The 22,797-nt window shown below is 45.6% G+C and overlaps 1 protein-coding gene across 1 annotated transcript; it reads right to left on the reverse strand.

Moving 5' to 3' along the window:
- On the reverse strand, positions 1-22,544 carry Spag5 (sperm associated antigen 5). Its single transcript, XM_013016275.1, has 24 exons — positions 22,439-22,544; positions 22,047-22,172; positions 17,976-19,051; positions 17,685-17,868; positions 12,512-12,586; positions 11,869-11,961; positions 11,640-11,774; positions 10,227-10,346; positions 10,030-10,122; positions 9,813-9,926; positions 9,365-9,458; positions 9,021-9,168; positions 8,604-8,706; positions 8,313-8,446; positions 7,760-7,898; positions 2,708-2,819; positions 2,430-2,516; positions 2,041-2,161; positions 1,819-1,930; positions 1,352-1,432; positions 1,056-1,211; positions 895-969; positions 473-553; positions 1-291 (listed from the first exon to the last, which is right to left on the reverse strand). The coding sequence occupies exons 1-24, from the start codon at positions 22,487-22,489 to the stop codon at positions 220-222; spliced, it is 3,582 nt and encodes a 1,193-aa protein (XP_012871729.1). The 5' UTR covers positions 22,490-22,544; the 3' UTR covers positions 1-219.
- Positions 22,545-22,797: the final 253 nt, after the last annotated feature.

Consider the following 22,797-nt stretch of genomic DNA (forward strand, 5'->3'; position numbering starts at 1 on the left):
ATAACATTACACACAGTTAACTTTATGCCAACAATCCTAATGTTGAGGTAAGCAGGTACTGTAGGTAAATAAGAACTAAGCAAAACCCAACTTGCAGTCTCTTTGTTATGATGTCCATGCTGGTCTTGAACTCCTGGACTCAAGCAATACTCCTGCCTCAGCCTCTGGTGTAGCTGAAACTATAGATGTCCACTACCATAGCCAGCTATTTTCAGTTTCTTAGCTTAGAAACTCTAGCAGCCCTTGTAGCTCCTTGCAACTCCTCACCACCTCTGGGATGGACAGTAAAGTCTGTGAAGGGAAGACAAAGCAAGCCTAAATGAAGCACAAAGCTCCCAGCCCCAGGGACACACACTAAGAGGGGTAAAAATGGAAGCCACAGAGAAGCCTGCAGTTGGGAGTCAGGCCCACTTCTCAGCACAGGTAGGGCTAAGGCGCCTTCCTTTTGTTACCTCCCTCCCTTATCCTTTACCTCATAAATATGCTGGACAATGTCATCTAGTTTCTTTAACTCTGTGTCAGAGCGTCGAAGGTTCTCCTCTAGGATATTCCTCTAGAAAACACATAGGTTTCATAAGTCCCATTCCCTTTTTCTTTTTTTTTGCTGGTCATGGGGCTTGAACTCTGGGCCTGGGTACTGTCCCTTAGTTCTTCAGCTCAAGGCTAACACTCTACCACTTGAGCCACAACACCACTTCAGGCTTTTTCTGCTTATGTGGTGCTGAGGAATCGAACCCAGAGTCTCATGCATGCGAGACAAGCACTCTACCGAGCCACCTTCCCAGCCCTCATAAATTCCATTCTTAAAAGGTCAGCACAGTTTGGTAGGACAGAGGCAACAAGGCTTGCTTATGGTAGTAGGAAATGGGCCTAGCAGAGCATGGAAATCCTTACATGGCTCTGGTACTTGACCACAAGATTTGCTTTCTCGTTTTTCATCTCCAGGAACATCAGCCTCAGCTTGTCTACCTATAGATATGTTCATATTAATAGAGGCACAGTTGGGTTCCCCCCTACACACCAGTTGCCCAGCTCCTCTGTTAACTTTGAGTCACCTCCTGTGAGAGACACACTTTCTCTTGGATCCAGTTAGTGACCATGGACTGACAGGTGGGGTCCAGCTGGCCTGCCAGGGTCTCCTGCAGCACTTTAGTCTCTGTCTCTGCATGTCGAAGTAAGCGGGTAAGCTGGGTCACCTCCTCTCTGAGGCTCTGAGGATAAGAACAGAGATATCCAATAGCCTTCTTACCACCTGTGGTAAATAAAGGCAGAGTAGGGTATCCAGTCCTCATGTTTGAGAGCTGGCTATGAAAGGCACAGAAGGAAAAGGATGGGCATCATGGGAACATACTATGAGCTCGCCACTCTTGTCTATCTGTTCTAGGATCTTCTCATTCTGCTTCTGTATCACTTCCTGGAGCTCCTTTTCATTCTGTGAGAGAAAAGGGATGGAAGAAAACATTGAGGAAGAGCTGGTTTCTTTGTAGCTCTTACCAGAAGTAGAAGAGAACTCCTCCACTCATGCTTAGCCCTGGTAGGACCACTTGTTATCATTCCAATTCTTCCTCCAGGGCAAGTCAAACAAGGTACATCTCAATGTTGAGACCGTTCCTAACTTCTCTCCTAGTTCTGCCTGGGAACACAGGCCAGCCCAGAACTGATTCCCAATATGTGAAATATCTGACCCCAGGAAGGGCAAAACTAGGGCAGTGGTTGGAAAATCCCTACCACCCAGATTCCCAGAGAGACAATGGCTCCCAGTGGACCAATAGAGCTGCCCCAGTTCTTCATCGCCCCACTTCTAGGCCCCTCCTCTACCTTGTAGCGCAAGCACAAGGCCTGGTTCAGCTTCTCTATGTCTGCTTCCTTGGCCTTCTGGGCTTCCTGATGCTGTTCTTCCTGGTCCTGAAGCCTATCCTGCAGATGATAACTAGAGGAAGGAAGAATTCTGTATCTGTCTTGTCTTCAGAGACCAGTCAAGCCTTTTGCATAAAGAACTCTCTTACTCAACCCTGAACATTAAAACTCTACCTTACTCACATTTTTTGCTGCAGAAATCCAATGGCTTCTTCTTTAGATTCTTGCAGCAGTGAACATAGGTTCTCAAGTTCAAGAAGGGTAGTGCTCATTTTTTCTAGGCTACTCTCTAGGTCAGGTGTCTCTGAAAGAGAAAGTTCTAGATAGAGGTACAGACCTTCAACCTGGAAGGAAGGAAGGAAGGAGTGTATAACCATCATTTCCATAACTCTTGTGTTCCCCATCCGTAGCATTTGAATATCCAGAACATTACAGATCCCAAAAGGCAGAAATAAAATGAGCCCAAGTAGAATTGAGGTTTTTAGAGCAAAGCACTTCTCACTGCTTTTGTCTTTACTTATCATTACCAGATTTTCTAGAAATGGGGCAGGGTCCCTGGAGCCCATCCTAACCTGTAGGCTGAAGGGAAACCATAGATGCTACTCGGGTGAAAGCACTTGTGTCACTTCCAACCAGAGGTACAGGAGCTGATTCTGGCTCTAAAATGAAACAAACAAACCAACAAACAAAAAACAAGCTCTATGAGTGAGGGACCCTGCCAGTGACCCAGTCAGAACCAAAATCAAAACTGGAGGAGACAGATGATTCTAATGGTGGACACCTTCACCAGCTGATGATATCAGGAGCAGGGTTCACAGCCTTCCCACCCCCAGATCCCAGCATCTTAAACCTTCATCTGCCACTGCTGTCAATGTGTCTCCCATCAAGGCATTCTCATTAGGCAGTGGGTGTTCTTGTTTGAGAACACAGTCTGTGCTCAGCAGAAGGGTCTCCAGTTTAGTCTAAAGACAAAGGAGAGAAAAAAATGAATAAATTAGCTGCGCTTCAGAGTGATTTCCTGAGTGCCCGGGCACTCCCAGACATTTCTTCCAAAGCCCTTTTCTACCTTCTACTTCACCCATGCCTGCCAGCATGTACACTTGCTCGCTCGCTCATTCGCGCTCTCTTTTTCTCTCTCTCTCCTCCCTTCCTTTCTTCCTTTTCCTTTTTGTGCCTGTACTAGGACTTGAACTCAGGGCCTGGGTATGCTCCCTTAACTTTTCACTCAAGACCAATGCTCGATCACTTGAGCCACTTTTCTGCCCAGGCTGGCTTTGAACCATGATTCTCAGATCTCAGCCTCCTGAGTAGCTAGGATTACAAGAATTAGCATCTAGCTTTTGATAGTTCTCTTCAATTCCATCAATACCTTTCCCAGAACAACTTTGTAAACTATGTCTCTCCCACTAACACGGTAATAACTTAAAAATAAACAGCCGACTGGGGGAAGGCGAAATTAATGGTGACATTGTCCAAAAAAAACAAATGTACTCATTACCTGATTTATGAAATGGTAATCCTCTGTAAAACACCTTAATCATAACAACAACAAAATTATATTAAAAAATAAAAATAAGTAATAGCCAGGGTGCCATTCTACCAAAATTCTTATAATTTGGTCACCAGTGGCATCCTTACTTTTATTGGCAATGGATATTTTCTAGCTCTTGTTTACGTGGCCTACTTAATACTAAGGACCATATTGTGATTTATTTTTTCTTTCAAGTCATGACCACCCTTTATGGATAGGCCTTATACGTTTCTGGTTGTTTCTTCTCTCAGCCTTCAGCTCCTTCTTTAATCCTTGGCACCCATGGGTTCAGTATTTGGCCCTCTTTTCACTCTAATCCATTTATCCATTTCCCGGATGGCTCTGCCTCCAGAGCTCCACAAAAGCATCCACTGCAAACTTCCACATGAATGACTCTTCAATCAGCCTCTAAACTGGACTTTTTCCCAGGCTCCAGGCCCAAAGACTAACTGCCTGTGGGGGAAAAAAAAAATACCCTAGAATGTTCCACAGTTCACAGGAAACTTAGAATGTATAATACTGAGTTTACTATTTTCTCTGCCCCACTCTATCAAATATATGTCTCTACTTCTGTATTTACTGTTCTAGAGCAGAACAGTCAACAAATTATGGCCTCTGGGTCAAGTCTGGCCTGCCAACTGTTTTTGCAAATGTGTTATTTGGAAAATAGCCATACTCACTCATTTACATACTGTGAATGGCTGTTTTCTGGTTTTGTCTTGTTTTTTTTTTCAATTCTGGAATTTGAATTCAGGGCCTCATGCTTGCTAGGTAGATATTCTACCCTGGAAGTCCTTTTTGCATTGGTTAATTTTTATTTTTTAGGTGGCACTGGGATTTGGTAGGCTGGTACTCTACCACTTGAGCCATGCCTCCAACCCTATTCTTCACTTTTTTGGTGTTGGTCCTAGGACTTGAACTCAGGGCCTGGTAGCTGTCCCTGAGTTTCTTTTGCTCAAAGCTAGCACTCTATCACTTGAGCCACTGAGCCACACTCTTCTGATTTTTTAGTAGTTTATTAGTAGTAAGGGTCTCATAGACTTTCCTGCCCAGGCTGGTTTTAAACCACAATCCTCAGATCTCAACCTCCTGATTAGTTAGGTATGAGCCACCAGTGCCCCAGCTCTTCACTGGTTTTATTTTTATTTTATTTTTTGGTCGGTCATGGGGCTTGAACTCTGGGCCTGGTGGCTGTCCCTCAGCTCTTCAGCTCAAGGCAAGTGCTCTACCACTTGAGCCACAGTGCCACTTCCAGTTTTCTGGTGGTTTATTGGAGATAGGAGTCTCACAGTCTTTCCTGCCTGGGCTGGCTTTGAACCTTGATCCTCAGATCTCAGCCTTCTGAGTAGCTAGGATTACAGGCGTGCGCCACCAGCGCCCGGCTTGGTTATTTATTTTTAATTTTATTGTAAAGATGCTGTACAGAGAGGATATAGTTACATGAGTAATGAGTACATTTCTTGTCAAGCATTGTTACCTCCTCCTTTGTTGTTCTCCCACTATCCATTCCCTCCCCTACCTTGCTCACTCCCCACTTTTACCCCCCCAGGAAGTTGTAAAGTTCATTTCCAATATCTTACTGGTCATTTTTGAGATAGGGTTTTGTTTTCTATCCAAGCTCACATTTTAAGCTATGACCCGCCTACTTTAGACCTCCTATAGATGCTTAGATCATAGATGCTTGCCACCATGTGCAACTTCCCTCCACAGAGATGTAATTTCTTGGACTTTTCTCCCCTATCTTAGAACGATAGGTACATGCCACCATACCCAACTATGTATTGAGAAGGCCTGGGGTTGGCCTCAAATTATAATCTTTCTGATCTCAGCCTCTCAAGTGGCTAGAAATTATAGGTGTACGCACCCGGCTTGCATTGGTTTTTTTTGTTGTTTATTTGCTAGTCCTGGGGCTTGAACTCAGGGCCTGGACACTGTCCCTGAGCTTCTTTTGCTCAACGCTAGCACTCTACCACTTGAGCCACAGCACCACTTCTGGCTTTTTCTATGGATATGGTACTGAGGAATTAAACCTAGGGCTTAATGCACTCTAGGCAAGCACTCTACCATTAAGCCACATTCCCAGCATCACTTTATGCCCAGATTAGCCTGGACCTCAATTCTCCTATTTGTACTTTCCTGCATAGCTGGAATTACAGTTTATTATTTATTTATTTTGATCATGGGGCTTGAACTCTGGCCTAGGGCACTGTCCTTGCACTCTTCAGCTCAAGGCAAGTGCTCTACCGCTTGAGCCACAGGACCATTCCAGTTTTTTAGTGGTTTATTGGAGATAAGAGTCTCACAGACTTTCCTGCCCGGGCTGGCTTTGAACCCCAATCCTCAGATCTCAGCCTCCTGAGTAGCTAGGATTACATGCGTGAGCCACCGGCGCCCGGCTGGAATTATAGTCTAGTACTACCATGCCTAGCTAATGTTCTTCTGTAGATGGGATGACAGGCACATGCCACCATGCCCAATCATTGATTAAAATGTAGTCTCTGGAACTTATTGTCTAGGCTGGTGTTCAATTGAGATCCTCCAGATCTCAGCCTCTCAAGTAGCTAGGATTCGCTTCTTCCCTTGGTGGATCTACCTATATACCTACCTTAACCTATAAACTTCTAACTTGTAAGACTGTCCAAGGTCACCTACTTTGAGAGGATATACTGAACTCTCTATGGTAGAACTGATCCTCCTTCCTCTGAATTCCCATAGTAGTCCATGACCTCCACCATGATCATATGTCAAGATAAGATGAATGCTGGTGGTTCATACCTGTCATCCTAGCAATGTAGGAGGCTAAGAGCTGAGGATTGCAGTTTGAAACCAGACCAGGCAAAAATGTTCGTGAGACTCTTATCTCCAATAAACTACTTAGAAAAAGCCCGAAGTGGCGCTGTGGCTCAAGTGATAGAGCGTTAGCTTTAAGCACCAAGACTCAGGGCTCAGGGACAGAGCCCAGACCCTGAGTTGAAGCCCCATGACCAGCCAAAAAAAGTCAAGGTAACTTCATATCTGCCTGTATTCCTTACTAGCTACTAGCCTGTACACTGGAATTTTCTGTGCTTGGCATTCAATTAAGAACAAGGGTCAAGATCTGGGTTGTACCTTTCACTGTGGAATAAGCTAATTAACTCTATCTACTGAAAGAGAGCAACCATTTATTGTTCAGAATATACTCTAGGGAAGCAAAAGAAGCAAGGCTAAATTTATGCTTTCTTTTAAACATTGTCTAGTTGAAAAGATCAGCTCTCCAGGGAAAATTAATACAAGTGGAAAAGAAGAATAAGTGTGGCCGGGTGCTGGTGGCTCATGCCTATCATCCCAGCTTTTCAAGAGTCTCAGATTTGAGGATCCCAGTTCAAAACCAGCCTTGGTAGGAAAGTCCATGAGACTCTTATCTCCAATTAACCACCAGAAAACCGGAAGTGGAGCTGTATATTTATTTATTTATTTTTCGGTCCGGTCATGGGGCCTGAACTCTGGGCCAGGGCGCTGTCCCTCAGCTCTTCAGCTCAAGGCTAGCACTCTACCACTTGAGCCACAGCGTCACTTCTGGCTTTCTTCTTTTTGCTTATGTGGTGCTGAGGAATCGAAGCCAGGGCCTCATCCATGCAAGGCAAGCGCTCTACCACTGAGCCACCTTCCCAGCCCCGGAAGTGGAGCTGTAACTCAAAGTGGTAGAGTGCTCGAGTTGAGCTGAAGAGCTCATGGACAGCACCCAGTCCCAGAGTTCAAGCCCCACCACCACCAAAAAAAAAAAATAATAATAATAAAATAAAGGATAAATAAAAAGATTGGGATCTCTGGATACAAATACTAAGAGGTCATTGAGTCCATTTGACTTGGGAATATTTCAAGGGCAGGATTTTAATAGAAAAGGAAAGGAATTTTAAAAGTAGTTTGAAAATAAAAGAAAACAGCCCCCTGGAGCCAGGTATGAATGGGGATGGTATATATGGGGTGCAGTCCAATTAAGGAGAGTAAAATGAAGGCAGGATGAATTGTTGAGTGACAGGCTGAAGAGGTCCTGTAGGGAAGTAAATTCAATGAGATGAAACAAGAATATGGTTTTAGGTTGGACATTGGTGGCTCATGCCTGTAATCCTAGCTATTCAGGAGGCTGAGATCTAAGAATCACAGTTCAAAGCCAGCCTAATTATTCTAATCTAATTAACCACCAGAAAACTAGAAGTAGCACTATGGCTCAAAGCAGTAGAGCACTAGCTTTGAGCAAAAGGAACTCAGGGACAGCACCCAAGCCCATAACCATCAAAAAAGAAAGAATATGGTTTTGGGAAGACACTACATAATAAAGATACAATGGGAAGAGAAGAAAAGGAATCCTTCTTATCTTCTCCAGGATCCTACCTTCTCTTTTAATTTTGTCTGAAGGAAGATTGTCAGATTCTGTAGTTGATCAGTCAGCAGCCCTAGCCTTTGGGAAAACTGGTGTGCCTTCTCCAGAGCTTGTTCCTGTTTCTCTGCTTTGGTTCTAGTCAGGTCAGCCCTGAGACAAGAAATCAGGCAGAGGAGGTTACCTTCTCTGAACACCTCTACCAACCTCTACCCTCCCCAGTCAATGAGAAAAACAAAACTGGGAGCCAGTAGTTCACTGCCTGCAATCCTAGCTACTCAGGAGGACAAGATATGAGGATCAAGGTTCAAAGCCAGCATGAACAGACAAAGCTGTAAGATTCTCAGCTCCAATTAACCAGCAAGAAACCAGAAATGGAGGTGTGGTCATGTGCTAGCCTAGAGTGAAACAGCCAAGTGAGAACACAAGGCTCTGAGTTCAAGCCCCAGTTCTGGCACCAAGAAAAGGGGGAAGAGCCTTAACACAGTCCTCTTGGAGACTCTGGTTTCTAGACTTGTTCTTGGGGAGAAGCACCTGTGGGGAAGCACAGACAGACAGAAATCTTACTTTAGGTTATCTACAGTGTCCTTGAGGGTTTCACACTGCAGGCTGCGTTCCCGGAGCACTTCCAGTGTAGTTCTCAACTGACATTCCACCTGACCCAACTCTAGGTGAGCAACTTGACTCTCTTGGTCTGCAAACTGCCAAGACGAGATAAAGAAGAAAAAACACAAGAGAGGAAGGGGAAAAAAATGAGTCCAAGTAGAGAAGTTTAGAACTCTGAGGACCAGAGGTTTTTTCTAGTCCAGTCTCAAACTGCACCTCCATACCACCTACTCCCTAAGTCCAATTCCTTACCTCTAGGGTCTCCTTCAAGTCCTGCACTTCCTTGGCCAACACAGCCTTCTGTTGCTGTAGTTCTGCCTTTATTTGCTTTAGTGCCATCTCCTCCTTTTGCCATCTGCCAGAGACCTTAATTAAATTAGATTCCATCTGATCCCACACACTGGGTGCCTACTGCCACAATAACTTAACAGGGGGGTTTGGAAGGTGGCTCAGTGGTAGAGCGCTTGCCTTGCATGCATGAGGCCCTGGGTTCAATTCCTCAGCACCACATAAGCAGAAAAAGCCAGAAGTGGTACTGTGGCTCAAGTGGTAGAGTGCTAGTTTTGAGCTGAAGAGCTGAGGGACAGCACCCAGGGCCAGAGTTCAGCCCCCATAACCGACAAAAAATAAATAAATAAAATAAAATAAAATAACTTGACAGGGACTCACTGAGCAGCCTGCTCCTCATTGCTCTGGGTAAGCTGGTACAGCAACTCATCCTTCATGGTTAGGTCCTGGGCACAATGGGCATGCTGACTCTGTAGCTCTTTTAGCTGGCTGTCTGTGCTGGCTAGAATCTGCAGCTGTGCCTGAAAATCTAGATCAACAGTATCCTTGTTACATACACCATGAAATCACTAGATCAGAAGCGCCCCCCCGCCCCTCACCCCCCTCCTAGCCCCGGCATAATTCTGTTGTAAAGCAAATACTCTAGAGCACTTTCCAGTTCTACTAACACTGCAAGTCTTAGTAGGTTCAACTACTTGCATACTTGTACACTCACAAACACGCACCTGTTGCTAGGCGACTGTTCTCCAACTTCAGTTGTTCTAATTGGCCTTTACATTCCTCTAAATGGATAGAGACTTGTTCCAGCTCCCTGGAAATCTAGGAAGACAGTTTTCTTTCTATAGTTCCTCCTTAGTCAAGAATTCCAAGACATAGTGCAACTTCTTTTTCTGGACAAGAGAGCAAACTACCTTATTCCTGGGCAGCCACAAGGCAGAAAAAAAAGCTGATCCTCAGGAAAAATAAGCCAGAAGAAAAATTGCTGAAGTTAAGCTAGTGCTGAAGAGCAAAGGAAACAACTGGATTCAAGCCATGTCGGGAGCCAAGGGAACTGGCTGGTATCCAAACCCAGGGTGGAAAGAAGACAAGACAGAGAATAACAGTATCACACAGTAGAAAGGCTTCTGCCAAAGGAAGAAACCAAGCCTAAGCAGTCCCACTCTTGATCTCTACCTGCTGCTTTTCCTCAATTGCAGTGTCACGTTCCTGCAGGGCTTTCTGGCTCTTGGCTACCACCTTCTCTGTAAGTTGTCGAGACCGACTGAGCAAAGCTGTCCATGTCACATACTACCGGGGGAAATAAGGAGGTCAGCAGAGTACACTTGAGGCAAGGCTCCTAACAGGGCTGGCGGAGAGTAAGGAAGCAGTGATGATGACCCCAAATACTCACATCCAGTTGCATGGATGTCCAGTCCTGTTGCAAGGTAGTAGTCAGACTCACCATGTGCTGAGCCAACTCCTCTTGCTCTGTATGAAGCCCTACCTACAAAGGAAGGTGGCAGCTAAGTGGAAATCTGTGGCCATCTTCCCAGTGTGTCTGCACGGACCAGTTGGGTCTGGGGCTCTTGTAGAAGGGCTCTGAATTACCAGTTGGGTCTGAGCCTCCTGGAGAAGGGTTCTGAATTCTTGCATGGATGTCAAATCCTGTTGCAGCTGGCTGATGCGCTGGCTGGCATGTGCACAGAAAGCCTCCAGTATTGCCTCTGCCTGTTTAGAGAAGAGGTTGCAAGGACATTATGAGTAATGGAGGAAATGGTGCACCATCATAATCATCCAACATAATCATCCAAAACTTGTATAGCTTGGGAGGTTGTCTATTTTTTTTGTTTTGTTTTGTTTTTGCTGTTGTTATTGTGGTTCTAGAGAGGGAACCCAGGGCCTTTGCACATACTAAACTTGTATTTTACTACTTAGGTTATGTCTCGAGCCCTTTTTATTTTTTCAGACAAGGTCTTTTTGGCTGGGCATGTAGCTCAAGTGGCAGATCACCTGTCTAGCAAATTTGGGGGCCCGAATTCAAACCTAGCACTACCAAGAAAAAAGACATACACGAGATTAGGTCTTGCTATCTTTTCCTGAGCAGATTTTAAACTTTTTAAATTTATTTTTGCTTTATAGGTAGTACTGGGGTTTGAACTCAGAACCTTATTATCTTGCTTGGCATTTTCAATTGAGTCTGGTGCTCTATCACTTGAGCCACAGCCCACTTTTTTGATGGCCAACTGGAGAAAAGGGTCATAGACTTTTCAGCTGGCTTAGAACCTTGATCATCAGATCTGCCTCCTGAGTAGCTAGAATTAAGATATGAGGCACCAGTACACAGTGAGATTTTTTTTTTTCTTGTGTATGCAGGTCCTGGGGCTTGAACTCAGGGCCTGTGCACTGTCCCTGAGCTTTTTTGCTCAAGGCTAGCACTGTACCAGTTGAACCACAGCTCCACTTCCAGATTTTTGGTGGTTAATTAATAAGTCTCATGGACTTTCCTGCTTGGATGGACTTTGAACCAAAACAATCAGATCTCAGCTTCCTGAGTAGCTATGATTACAGGGGTGAGCCACCAGTGTCTAGCATAGAAATTTTGAACTCCTGATCTTCCTGAGTAGTTGAGATTACAACACAAACTTCACTCCCAGTAGTTTACTTCTTCGTTCCCACGCTATCCATCTATGTCTCAAGTGCACTCCTATAGGAACTTTGTTTCTTTTTTTTTTGGTCAGTCGTGGGGCTTGAACTCTGGCCTTGGGCTCTGTCTCTGCCCTCTTGAGCTCAAGGTGAGCGCTCTACCACTTGAGCCACAGCACCACTTCTGGTTTTCTAGTGGTTTATTGGAGATAAGAGTCTCAAGGACTTTCCTGCCCAGGCTGGCTTTGAACCGCGATCCTCAGATCTCAGCCTCCTGAGCAGCTAGGATTACAGGTGTGAGCCACCGGCACCCAGCTCCTATAGGAACTTTGAAGCGGAAACCTCCCACATCACCAGAACGAACACCTGGTACCTTACCGCATCTTTTCCCTTGAGGGCTATTTCCTCTCCATTCTTTGCTTCCTCTCTTTCCGTTCTGAGGCTTTGGAACTTTGCCCTCAATTTCTTCAACATATCAAGGCAACAAGAGACCATGGTTTCTACACGTTGAGACTATAAGGTAAAAAGAATCGGTTACCATGTCTGGTTTCTTTTCTTGGCTTCCTGCTTCAGCAGAGGCTTCCACCTTCACCTGTACACTGCTTACCTCCTGATTCACAGTCATTCTGTCTTCTTTGTCATGCAACAGAGACAGGTGAAGCAAGGATATCAGCTCTTTGGAGGCTAGCACCCACGATTGCTGTGGAGGACAAGATGACTAGGCTAGATCAAATGCCTCAAAGCAGGAAGCAAGGGCACTGGAGAGGAAAGCTTACCAACCCTAATGGGTTTCCTAGTAAGGAAAAGAAGTTATTCATAAAGGTTCACTTACCTCCCTCTACCATGGCAGTAAACGGTAATACTCACTATGGCAGAGTATTATCATGTACTAATCACCTAAGGTTCATTCATTCTCTCTCTTTCTCTCTCTGTCTGTCTCTCTCCCTCTCTCTTTCTTTCTTGTTGGTGCTGGTTACTGGGGTTTGTCCTAGCTATTATCTCTGAATTTCTTTGCTCAAGGATTGTGCTCTCCCCCTTGAGCCACAGCTCCACTTCTGGCATTTGACTGTAATTGGAGGTTGAGGCTCACACACTTTTTTGCCCAGGCTGGCTTCAAACTGTGATCCTCAGATCTCAGCCTACTGAGCAGCTAGGATCCCAGGTGTGAGCCACTGGTACTCAGCTAGGTTTCTCCATTTTTTATTTTTACAGGTGATTCCTATGGTAGTGTAAGGTCAAACAATACTTACCATGATGTTTCTGGCCTCCTGCAGGACCCGTCTTATCTCTTGGCTCTCCTGAAGATGTTGAGGAGTCTTAGTTACCTAGCCAAGGAAATAGGAGTTGCTTCTTTCAGGTAGACAACATATACCAGCAGTCCCTCGTTCTGTCCCTACAGGGTATTATAGAAACCCTTCCTATCAGAAGAGCAAAGCTCCGAACTAGATGACACCAAGCCAGAAAGAAAAGCTGGTGCCTGGCCTGCTTGGCTTATTGTTGCTGTATGGTCTCAATAACTTTTTACATAGTCTGATTTTGAATCAAGATCCTCTGGATCTCCATCTCCGGGGTAGTGTGCATACATTGTGTGTGTGTGTGTGTTGTGCTGGTGATCAAACACTGGGCCTAGCCAGGCACCAATGGTTCATGCCTGTAATCTTAGCTACTCAGAAGCCTGAGATCTGAGGATTGTGGGTCAAATCCAGACTGAGCAGGAAAGTCCATGAGCCTCCTATCTCTAATTAGCCACCAAAAAAAGCTGGAAGTGGAACTGCAGCTCAAGTGGTAGAGTGCTGGCCTTGAAAAAGCTCAGGGACAGCATCTAGGCCATGAGTTTAAACCCCATGACCTACACCAAAAACAAAAAACAAAAACAAAAACAAGATCTCATGCTTGTTAGGCAAGCATTGAGCTACACTCCCATACTCCTACCCTAATATTAACCTTCCTACATTGTTTGTTTGTTTTCTGGGTTTGTTGTTGTTGGCCATGGGGCTTGAACTAAGGGGACCTGGGCACTGCCTGAGAGGTTTTGTTTTGTTTTTGTCAGATGTGGGACCTGAACTTTGGACTTGGGCACTGTCCCTCAGCTCTTTAGCTCAAGGCTAGCGCTCTACCACTTGAGCCACAGCTCCACTTCTGACTTTTTCTGCTTATGTGGTGCTAAGAAATTGAATTGAGGGCCTCATGCATGAGAGGTAAGCACTCTACCACTGAGCCACCTTCGCAACCTGCCTGAGCTTTTGTGGTCAAAACTACCACTTTGAGCCACAGCTCCACTTCCAGTTTTTACTGGAGATAAGAGTCTAAGAGTCTCACAGCCTTTCTTGCCCAGGCTGGCTTTGAACAATGGTCCTCAGATCTCAGCCTCCTAAGTAGCTAGGATTACATGCATGAACCACCAGCACCTGGCTCTAACCTTCCTTAATATTTAACAATAATTTCTTTTTTTGGGGGGGGAGGGTCCGGGCATGGGGCCTGAACTCTGGGCCTGGGCGCTGTCCCTCAGCTCTTCAGCTTAAGGCTAGCGCTCTACCACTTGAGCCATAACACCACTTCCAACTTTTTTCATTTTACTTATATGGTGCTGAAGAATCGAACCCAGGACCTCATGCATGCAAGACAAGTGCTCTACCAGAGCCATCTTCCTAGTCCCTTAACAATAATTTCTGTTTTCAAAAATTGTCAATTATCTAAGAGCAGATAAAAATCTTAGTATGGATCAGCCTGGCCCCTGTGCAAAGATATGTAAATTCATGAAGCATTCCATGTTTATTAAAAAAAAAAAGTCTTAGTATGAAGACAGGCTTGGTGCCATATGCCTATAATCCCAGCACTTGGAAGGATGGCTAATGCAGAATGATCATCAGGAGGAGGCCAGCCTGGGTTACATGTTGAAACCCTGTTTCAAAAAAACAAAAAAGCTACTTGGGAGTCATAAATAGGGGAATCAGGGTTCAAGGCCAGCCCAGACAAAAAGGTTGAGAGACTCTATCTTAACCAATAGCTAAGTAGAGTGGTATACACCTGTTTTCCCCAGTGAAATGAGAAACTCAAGTAGGAGGATTACAGCCTAGGCTGGCCAAGGCAGAAAGCAAGACCCTACCTCAAAAATAATCAATGAAAAAAGAAAAAAAGACTGGAATCATGGCTTAAATGGTATAGCTCCTACTTATCAAGCATGTATTGGCAAAACAAATTTTTGTTTTTTTAAATAAGAGAAAAGCAGGAGTCATTACTGCTGAAAGATAGCTATTGTCTCTCTGGAATGGCAATGCTGAGTCACCAGGCTGTGCCAGTGTTGACTGAAGGTGGCGGTTACCCCATCCTCAGATCTTAAGAGTTCATAGCTCCCTTCCCCCAGCAAAGCACTGGTCATTATCTACTGCATCGTGCAGAAAGGCACGGAGTATTCCATGCGCCCTGGACAGGGCACACACATTGCTCAGAGCTGGGCAGTCAGGCAGGTGATGAGATTAATGTGATGGAGGTAGCCAAGCGGCAAGGACAAGCATGGTGAAGGGAAATGGCTGAAGGAGATGTCATTTCCCATGCTCTGGTTCTGCTTCAGCAGCCTCCAACAGGACCTGGCAAGCTTCAGGGGAAAAGGATAGAAGGCAGATTCAAGAGTGGGAAATGAGGTCAAGGACAAGAGGAAACGATACCAAAATAACCCAAGAGAAACTCAGCAGCTAGAAGAACGAGGAGCCCATTGTTTCCAAGATTTGGGCAAAAGAAAAAGTCATTATTTTGAGGGTGTTTTCAACCCAAATGAGATCTATGGCCATTTCTTAGCAATAACCACTTACTATTTCTACAGCCACAATGCTAACTGACACTCTCAATTCTTTCCCCTGATCCCATTCCATTCCTTCTCAATCCTGTGTTGTCTCAGTTACAGTCCTCCAGAACAGTGGTCTTAAAACTGGCTTTCTGGGGCTGGGAAGGTGGCTCAGTGGTAGAGTGCTTGCCTTGCATGCATGAGGCCCTAGGTTTGATTCCTCAGCACCACATATGCAGAAAAAGCCAGAAGTGGCGCTGTGGCTCAAGTGGTAGAGTATTAGACTTGAGCTGAAGAGCGCAAGGACAGCACCCAAGCCCAGAGTTCAAGCCCCATGACCAACAAAAAAAAAAACTGGCTTCCCCATGGGAGGGGAATATGGCTTAGTGGTAGAGTGCTTGCCTAGCATGTATGAAGCCCTGGGTTCGATTCCTCAGTACCACATAAGCAGAATAGACTGGAAGTGGTGCTGGGTCTCAAGTAGTAGAGTGCTAGCCTGAGCAAAAGAAGCTCAGGGACAATGCCTAGGTCCTGAGTTCAAGCCCTAGTACTGGCAAAAAAAAAAAAAAGCCAATGATATATTATATAATCATTAGTTGTTTGCCTTCTCAAAATGTGCACAAGGGGCTGGGAAGGTGGCTAAGTGGTAGAGTGCTTGCCTTGCATGCCTGAGGCCCTGGGTTTGATTCCTCAGCACCACATAAGAAAAAAGAAAAAAGCCAGAAGTGGCGCTGTGGCTCAAGTGGTAGAGCACTAGCCTTGAGCTGAAGAGCTGAGGGACAGCGCCCAGGCCCAGAGTTCAGGCCCCACGACCGGACCCAAAAAAAAAAAAAAAATCAAAATGTGCACAAATATTTTCTAGTTTTTTCTTTGCGTGTGTGTGTGTGTTTTGTCAGTACTGAGATTTGAACTGAGGGTCTCTCACTCTCAGCTTTTTTACTCATTCTTGGCACTCTACCACTTGAACCACACCTTCAGCTCAGCTTTTTACTGATTATTTTGTAGATGGAGTCTTGCAGACTTTTCTATCCAGGCTTGCTTTGAGTCACAATCCTCCAGATCTCATCCTCTTGAGCATCTAGAATTACAGGTGCAAGCTACCTGCCCTTTGATTGCTATTTAAAATTTGTGATAGGAAATATGTTCTTCTTCAAAAAAGTGAACAAAGGCAACTGAGAATGAGGAAGTAGGAAAGAAAAAAGTTAGTATACATTTGTGGGGTTGGGAATTTCCCTCAGTGAAAAAGTACTTGTCTAGCAAATGTAAGGCCCTGAGTTTGGTCCTCAGCTCTGGAAAAAAAAAAAAAAAGAATACATTAGTTTTACCTGGCATTTGTAGCTCGTGAATATTATCCTAGCTACTGGGGAAGCTGAAAGCTGAGGATGCCGGTTTAGAGCCAGCCTAGTAGACAAATTGGAAAAACTCTTATCTCTAATTACTCAGCGAAAAGCTGGATAGTGGCTCATGCCTGTAATCCTAGCTATTCAGGAGGCCAAGATTGGAGGATAGCTGTTCAAAGCCAGCCCAGACAGGAAAGTCCATGAAACTCTTATCTCCAATTAATTAGCAAAACATCAGAAGAGTACCTGTAGCTCAAGTGGTAGAGAGCTAGGTATTTATTTATTTATTTATTGCCAGTCCTGGAGCTTGAACTCAGGGCCTGAGTACTGTCCCTCAGACTCTCTGTGCTCAAGACTAACACTTAAAACCAAGCCACAGCGCCATTTCCAGCCTTTTCTATTTATGTGGTACTAAGGAATCAAACCCAAGGCTTCATGCATGCTAGCTTTGAGAGAAAAAAAAAAAGGACAGTACCTAGGTCCTGAATTCAAGCCCTATTATAAGCGCAAGCACAAGCACACGCACGCGCACACACACACACACACACACACACACACACACACACACACACACACTCAAAACTGGATATAAAGACCCTGAATTCAAATCCCAGTATGGACACAAAAGGAAAATTTTTTTTAAAAGGATTGGGTGGGGGGCGCGCTAGGAATGTGTCTTAGTGGTAGAGTGCTTACCTAGCATGCATGAAGTCCTGGGTTTAATTCCTCAGTACTATATAAACAGAAAAACCCAGAAGTGGTGTTGTGGTTCAAGTGATAGAGTGCCTGCCATGAACAAGCAAACTGATAGAGCACAAGGCCCGTAAATTCAAACCCTGGTACTGGCATGAAGGACACAAAATACATTTGGAAGATGAAGGCTTAGAGACCGGTTCCTTTAAAACTTTCATAATTGCATTCCCTTAAGGAGTCAAGGGTAGGGGCTGGGAAGGTGGCTCAGTGGTAGAGTGCTTGCCTTGCATACATGAGGCCCTGGGTTTGATTTCTCAGCACCACATAGGCAAAAAAAGCCAGAAGTGGCACTGTGGCTCAAATGGTAGAGTGCTATCCTTGAGCTGAAGAGCTGAGGTACAGCGCCTAGGCCCAGAGTTGAGGCCCCACAACCGACCAAAAAAAAGAGAGTCAAGGGTATATCAAGACTTTTTAAACATTTTTCCAGACCCTCAGCCTTTACAAATATTCTAAGAATGAAGGAGTCCCCTTTGCCCCTGGTAGTTTATCAACATAAATCAGAGAGAGGGGCCGCTGGGGTCATCTAAGCCTTGGAAGATAGCTACTTACCCTAATAGGACTGGTATTAGTATCAGTCTGGGTGCAACTGTCCCTGGCTTCTGGGTGAGAAACAATCAAGTGACTCTTCCAAGCCTGCAGCTGGCGGGAGAGAATTTCCAGAAGGGCAAGAGAACTCAGTAGGTTATTTTCCAAGTCAGGTCGAGACAAAGTAGTCAGATCTGGAGGACAATGACTGCAAGAAGAGAAAAACATGAGGGGAGGAGGGAGTGGAGGGGGGTGCAAAGGGATGGGAACGGATCCCAAGATATTGAGGCTCCTGAGTCACAAGGAGTCACTTACCCCCACAAGAAGCACCCTGTCTCTGAAGTACTGGTGCCCTTAGTGCCTTCTGTGTGACATTCATGTATGTGTTTTCCCTGTGGTGCTGGAGGAGTAAACCAGGTTCCCACAGAGCAAGTAGAGAGAGGGGTATTGCGAATGGCAGCATCCTGAAGCACAGGGGGAAGAGACAAGCTTTGGCGGAGATTTTCTAACATGACTGAGGTATTTACACCTTTTTCTAGCCAAGCCAATGGGGACATCCAAGTTTCTGAATCACAGCCAAGAAGCCTTCCAGTACCTTCTACCATTGGACTTGGACCTGCCTGGGATTCCACCTCTACTAGATTTGGTGTCAGGCATGAGGATGGAACATCTTCCACATCTGGGACTAGTGCATGGTCTCCCAGTCCAACCTCGTCATGAAGGATAGAAAAGCTTATTTCTCTTTCCTCTGTAACTCCATGTTCTACCATTTCCTCCCCTGGCTTCTCATGATTGACAGGGAAATCTACTGCCCAGGCACTGGAAGGGGTAAGCCCTAGCCTGGAAGAAGGTGTAGTACTTTCAGAAAGCACTAAGTCCTCAGTCACCATCTCAGTCCTCTCATCCTTCAGGCTTTCTTTGGAGTAGCATATTTGCTGCTCAGAACAGGATTGCACTGGATATCCCAGGAGATAGGATGACGAATCCTGCCATGGAGGTTCTTCAGGCATAGTCCCAACAACGTCTAACAAGCTCTCCTCCATACAGAGTGCCACCTCCTCACTCATCCGGTCTCCTAGCTCCAAAAGTTCATTTTGAGAGCTGCTGTTTGTCTCTGCTATGGTATCTGAATGGGCCTCAAGTATCATGTCTTGCTTCTGTCCTACTGGAGAGGGTGTAAGAACAATGGTCTTAACCACATCTGCTGGATTTACTGTTTCCTCAGGTATTTTGGAAGTAGAGTTGGTTTGAGGCATTGGCTTTACAGGCTGCTCATCTGATTCATGCTGAACAACTTCTAGCCTCTTTGAGGGATGACGGAACTGTTCTGAAGGGAAATTTGTTCTCTTGGCATTGATAAAATCCATTGGAGATGAGTTGTTGTTGCCTTCCTGCCAAAGGAGACAAAAGTAGTTGATTAAGACAGGCAGTTAATGGGCTGGGAATGTGGCTTAGTGGTAGAGTGCTTGCCTAGCATGTATGAATCCCTGGGTTCGATCCCTCAGTACCACAAAGCCAGAAGTGGTGCTGTGGCTCAACTGGTAGAGTGCAAGCCTTGAGCAAAGAAGTGCAGGGACAGTGCTCAGGCCTTGAGTTCAAGCTCCAGGACTGGCAAAAAAAAAAAAGACAAGCAGTTCAGTTCCCAACATACAATTGTGGGTCCAAGATACTCAAATTAAAAACAGGAAAGAAAACTAGGCACTGCTATTCTGGGAGCTGAGATCTAAGGATCTTGACTCAAAGGCAGCCTACACAGACAAATCTGCCAGATTATCTCCAATTAACAAGCAAAAGACTAGAAGTGAAGATAGATCTCAGGTAGTAGAGGGCCAGACAGGAACAAAAAGCCAAGCAACAGGGCGAGGCCCCAGTACCAAGGGTAGGAGTGAGGAATAGGGTGGAAGAACAAGGAAAAAGGTCACTAGCTCTGCTTGGATGAGAACTTTATTAATAATTATTGCTTATTACACAGAACCAACAGTAGGGAAAGAAAAGCTAGGAAGCCATTTTGGATCCTTTTAAGTGAACCAGTTCTACAGTAAAAACAGCTAAGAAGATTTATTCATGTCATGAGGAGAAGACATGGGGTGCTTGAGTGTGATTTTACCCTTCTTTTTTTTTTTTTTTTTTTGTCAGTTGTGGGGCCTAAACTCTGGGCCTGGGCACTGTCCCTCAGCTCTTCAGCTCAAGGCTATCACTCTACCACTTGAGCCACAGTGCCACTTCCGGCTTTTTCTGCTTATGTGGTGCTGAGGAACTGAACCCAGGGCCTCATGCATGCAAGGCAAGCACTCTACCACTGAGCCACCTTCCCAGCCTGATTTTGCTCTTCTTAACTCCACCTTACTTTGAAGGGAACAAGTAGGAAGGGGTTCACAGGATGTGAGTGATTCTCAAGAGCTGTGAGAATCTAGAGATAGTACAGACATTAATAGCTAAAATTAATGAAATATAGCTGGGGTATAGCTCAGTGTCAAAGCAATTGCCCAACATGCAGGAGGCCCCAGGTTCCATTCCCAATACAAAAAAAAAAAGTGGTCAAAAAAGAAATATGAATATATTCCTAGCTACTGAGGAGGCTGAGATCTGAGGATTGAGGTTCAAAGCCGATCCTGGCAGGAAAGTCCATGAGACTCTTATCTCCCATTACAACCAAAAAGCTGCAAGTGGGGCTGGGAAGGTGGCTCAGTGGTAGAGCACTTACCTTGCATGCATGAGGCCCTGGGTTCGATTCCTCAGCACCACATAAGCAGAAAAAGCTGGAAGTGGCGCTGTGGCTCAAGTGCTAGAGCACTAACCTTGAGCTGAAGAGTTGAGGGACAGTGCCCAGGCCCAGAGTTCAGGCCTCACAACCGGCAAAAAAAAAAAGCTGCAAGTAATGACAGAGTGCCAGCCTTGAGCAAAAAAGCTCAGGGACAATGCCCAGGCCCTAAGTACTGGCAACAAAAACAAACAAAAAAAGAGAATCTTCATATTTCAGAACTAATAATTGTAAGTGATCATCAAATTTGACCATGAGCTTTTTATTTATTTATTTTTTGCCAGTTCTGGGGCTTAAACTCAGGGCCTGGGCAGTGTCCCTGAGCTTCTTTTTGCTCGAGGCTAGCGCTCTACCACTTGAACCACAGCACCACTTCTGGCTTTTTCTGTTTATGTGGTGCTGAGGAATTGAACCCAGGGCTTCATGCATGCTAGGCAAGCACTTGACCACTAAAGCACATTCCCAGCCCCCATGAGCTTTTTAGAAGACAGAGCAAACCCCATACTTTCTTATTAGAAAGAGAAAAGAATAGCAATTTCTTTAGAAAGGCAATTTTCTCAGGTAGTTAGTTTCTACAAAATGTCCTGAGGAACATCATAGACAAGTCATCATTGACAAGTTAACTTTTGGGGTTTTTATTTTGTTTCGGTGACTATCCTAGAGCTTGGATTCAGGGTCTGGGCACTGCCCTTGAGCCTTTTTGCTCAAAACTTGTGCTCTACCACTTGAGCCACAGCTCCACTTTCAGTTTTTGGTGGTTAATTGGAAATAGAAGCTTATGGACTTTCCAGCCTAGACTGGCTTTGAACTGCCATTCTCAGATCTCCTGACTAGCTGTATTACAAGCATTAGCCACTGACAGTCAGATTGACAAGTTTTGGGGGTTTTTTTTGGTCCGGTCGTGGGGCCTGAACTCGGCCTGGGCGCTGTCCCTCAGCTCTTCAGCTCAAAGCTAGCGCTCTACCACTTTGAGCCACAACCCCACTTCCAGCTTTTTTCTTTTTTCTTATGTGGTGCTGAGGAATCGAACCCAAGGCCTCAGGCATGCAAGGCAAGCACTCTACCACTGAGCCACCTTCCCAGCCCAGATTGACAAGTTTTTGAAGTAATTGAAAAGCAGTTTGTACATGGCTCCTTCTCTCAAAACCTAAGACAAAAGTGGAATTCAGTAAGGGAAATTACAGAAGGAAATAGTTTAAACTAAGGTAAGCCAAGCAGCCTGCATTCCAGTGGTATAATTGATCCCAGGAGAGTTTTAACTACTTCATGGGGTGAATGGATATTGACTTACTGTTGTAGTAGATAGACCTCCTCATAAATGAGCGCACATTTGAGGAAGACCACTAGTAGGATGTAAATATTTCCCAGTAGTTTGGAAAAGGTCCAACCAGGGGAAGAGATTTAAAAAAAAGGTCTAATAGCTAAACAGAGGTTCCGATTGTCAGTGGATTTTCTTTAACCACCCTAGGGCAGCTCTCTGTTGGCCTGAATAGCTGTAAATGGATGTCACTGATGTAGAAGACTTCATTACCACTCTTAATTATGTTCCAAACCTGGCCTTCTGTTCCTCTGAGCTCTAACCTGGGCAAACAGCCCAGTAGAGAAGCTGTCCAGACGAATCTCACCTGCAACCCCAGCTTTCTCAGTGATGGGGTGAGCGAGGAGCACATAGGCGGTCCTTCTCTTGAGGTGGTGAGTGCACCGGGCTGCAGGATAATTTCTCGGAGAGGAGTTCTCATCGCTGGTTTTCCCTGAGAAAGTGAGAAGAGAGAGAAAGTGAGAAAGCCTGAGCTCCAGCAGCCTGCCCTTCCTCATTTCCCAAGAAATCCGTAAGGTGATAAAGCAAGGCCAGATTCACATCCCAATCCCGCCGCAGCTGCAAAGTGAACAAAAGACTGCACCCTTCCCCAGCCCCCAGCCGCAGGTTCTGCCCAGCTGGCCAGGCCCCGGGGCACCACCAGCGTCCTGTCCTAGTAGCCCCAACTCGTGCTTATCTTGCAAGAGCTCTTCCACTCACCGGCTGGGGCGAAGGCGACAGGCCTAGGCTGAGTGTTTTCACCCGCCACATCTTCCACACAGAAAGCAAATCGATCACTTCACAGACCAAATCAGCTTCGCCATGCTCACCCGCCGTCTTTATTTGAACCTGTTCCGCACTCCCGGATTGGCTGCGGAGCCGCGGTGCGTCCGCTCAGCGAGTCCGCTGGGACTCCGCCCCTGAGATGGGAGGAACCACATCTGGCCACGCCCCCTGGCTTTTCCGCTGTTGGCGCCGGATCCTCAGCCTCACTCCTCACTACGGAGCCGCGTACCGACGCCGCCCGGCGTGCCCCGCCTTGTGTTCTCACTACACCGACACCACCACCGGTAGCTGGA

This window comes from Dipodomys ordii, unplaced genomic scaffold (assembly GCF_000151885.1).
Source record: "Dipodomys ordii isolate 6190 unplaced genomic scaffold, Dord_2.0 Scaffold31, whole genome shotgun sequence".
Lineage (NCBI taxonomy): Eukaryota > Metazoa > Chordata > Mammalia > Rodentia > Heteromyidae > Dipodomys > Dipodomys ordii.

Coding starts and splice junctions, on each gene's coding strand:
- Spag5 (XM_013016275.1), bottom strand. CDS start 22,489: ATGTGGCGGGTGAAAACACTCAGCCTAGGCCTGTCGCCTTCGCCCCAG. Junction 9,169..9,364: donor GAACAGTCGCCTAGCAACAG/GTGCGTGTTTGT, acceptor CTGTTGATCTAG/ATTTTCAGGCACAGCTGCAG. Junction 7,899..8,312: donor GACACTGTAGATAACCTAAA/GTAAGATTTCTG, acceptor TTCTTGTCTCAG/GGCTGACCTGACTAGAACCA.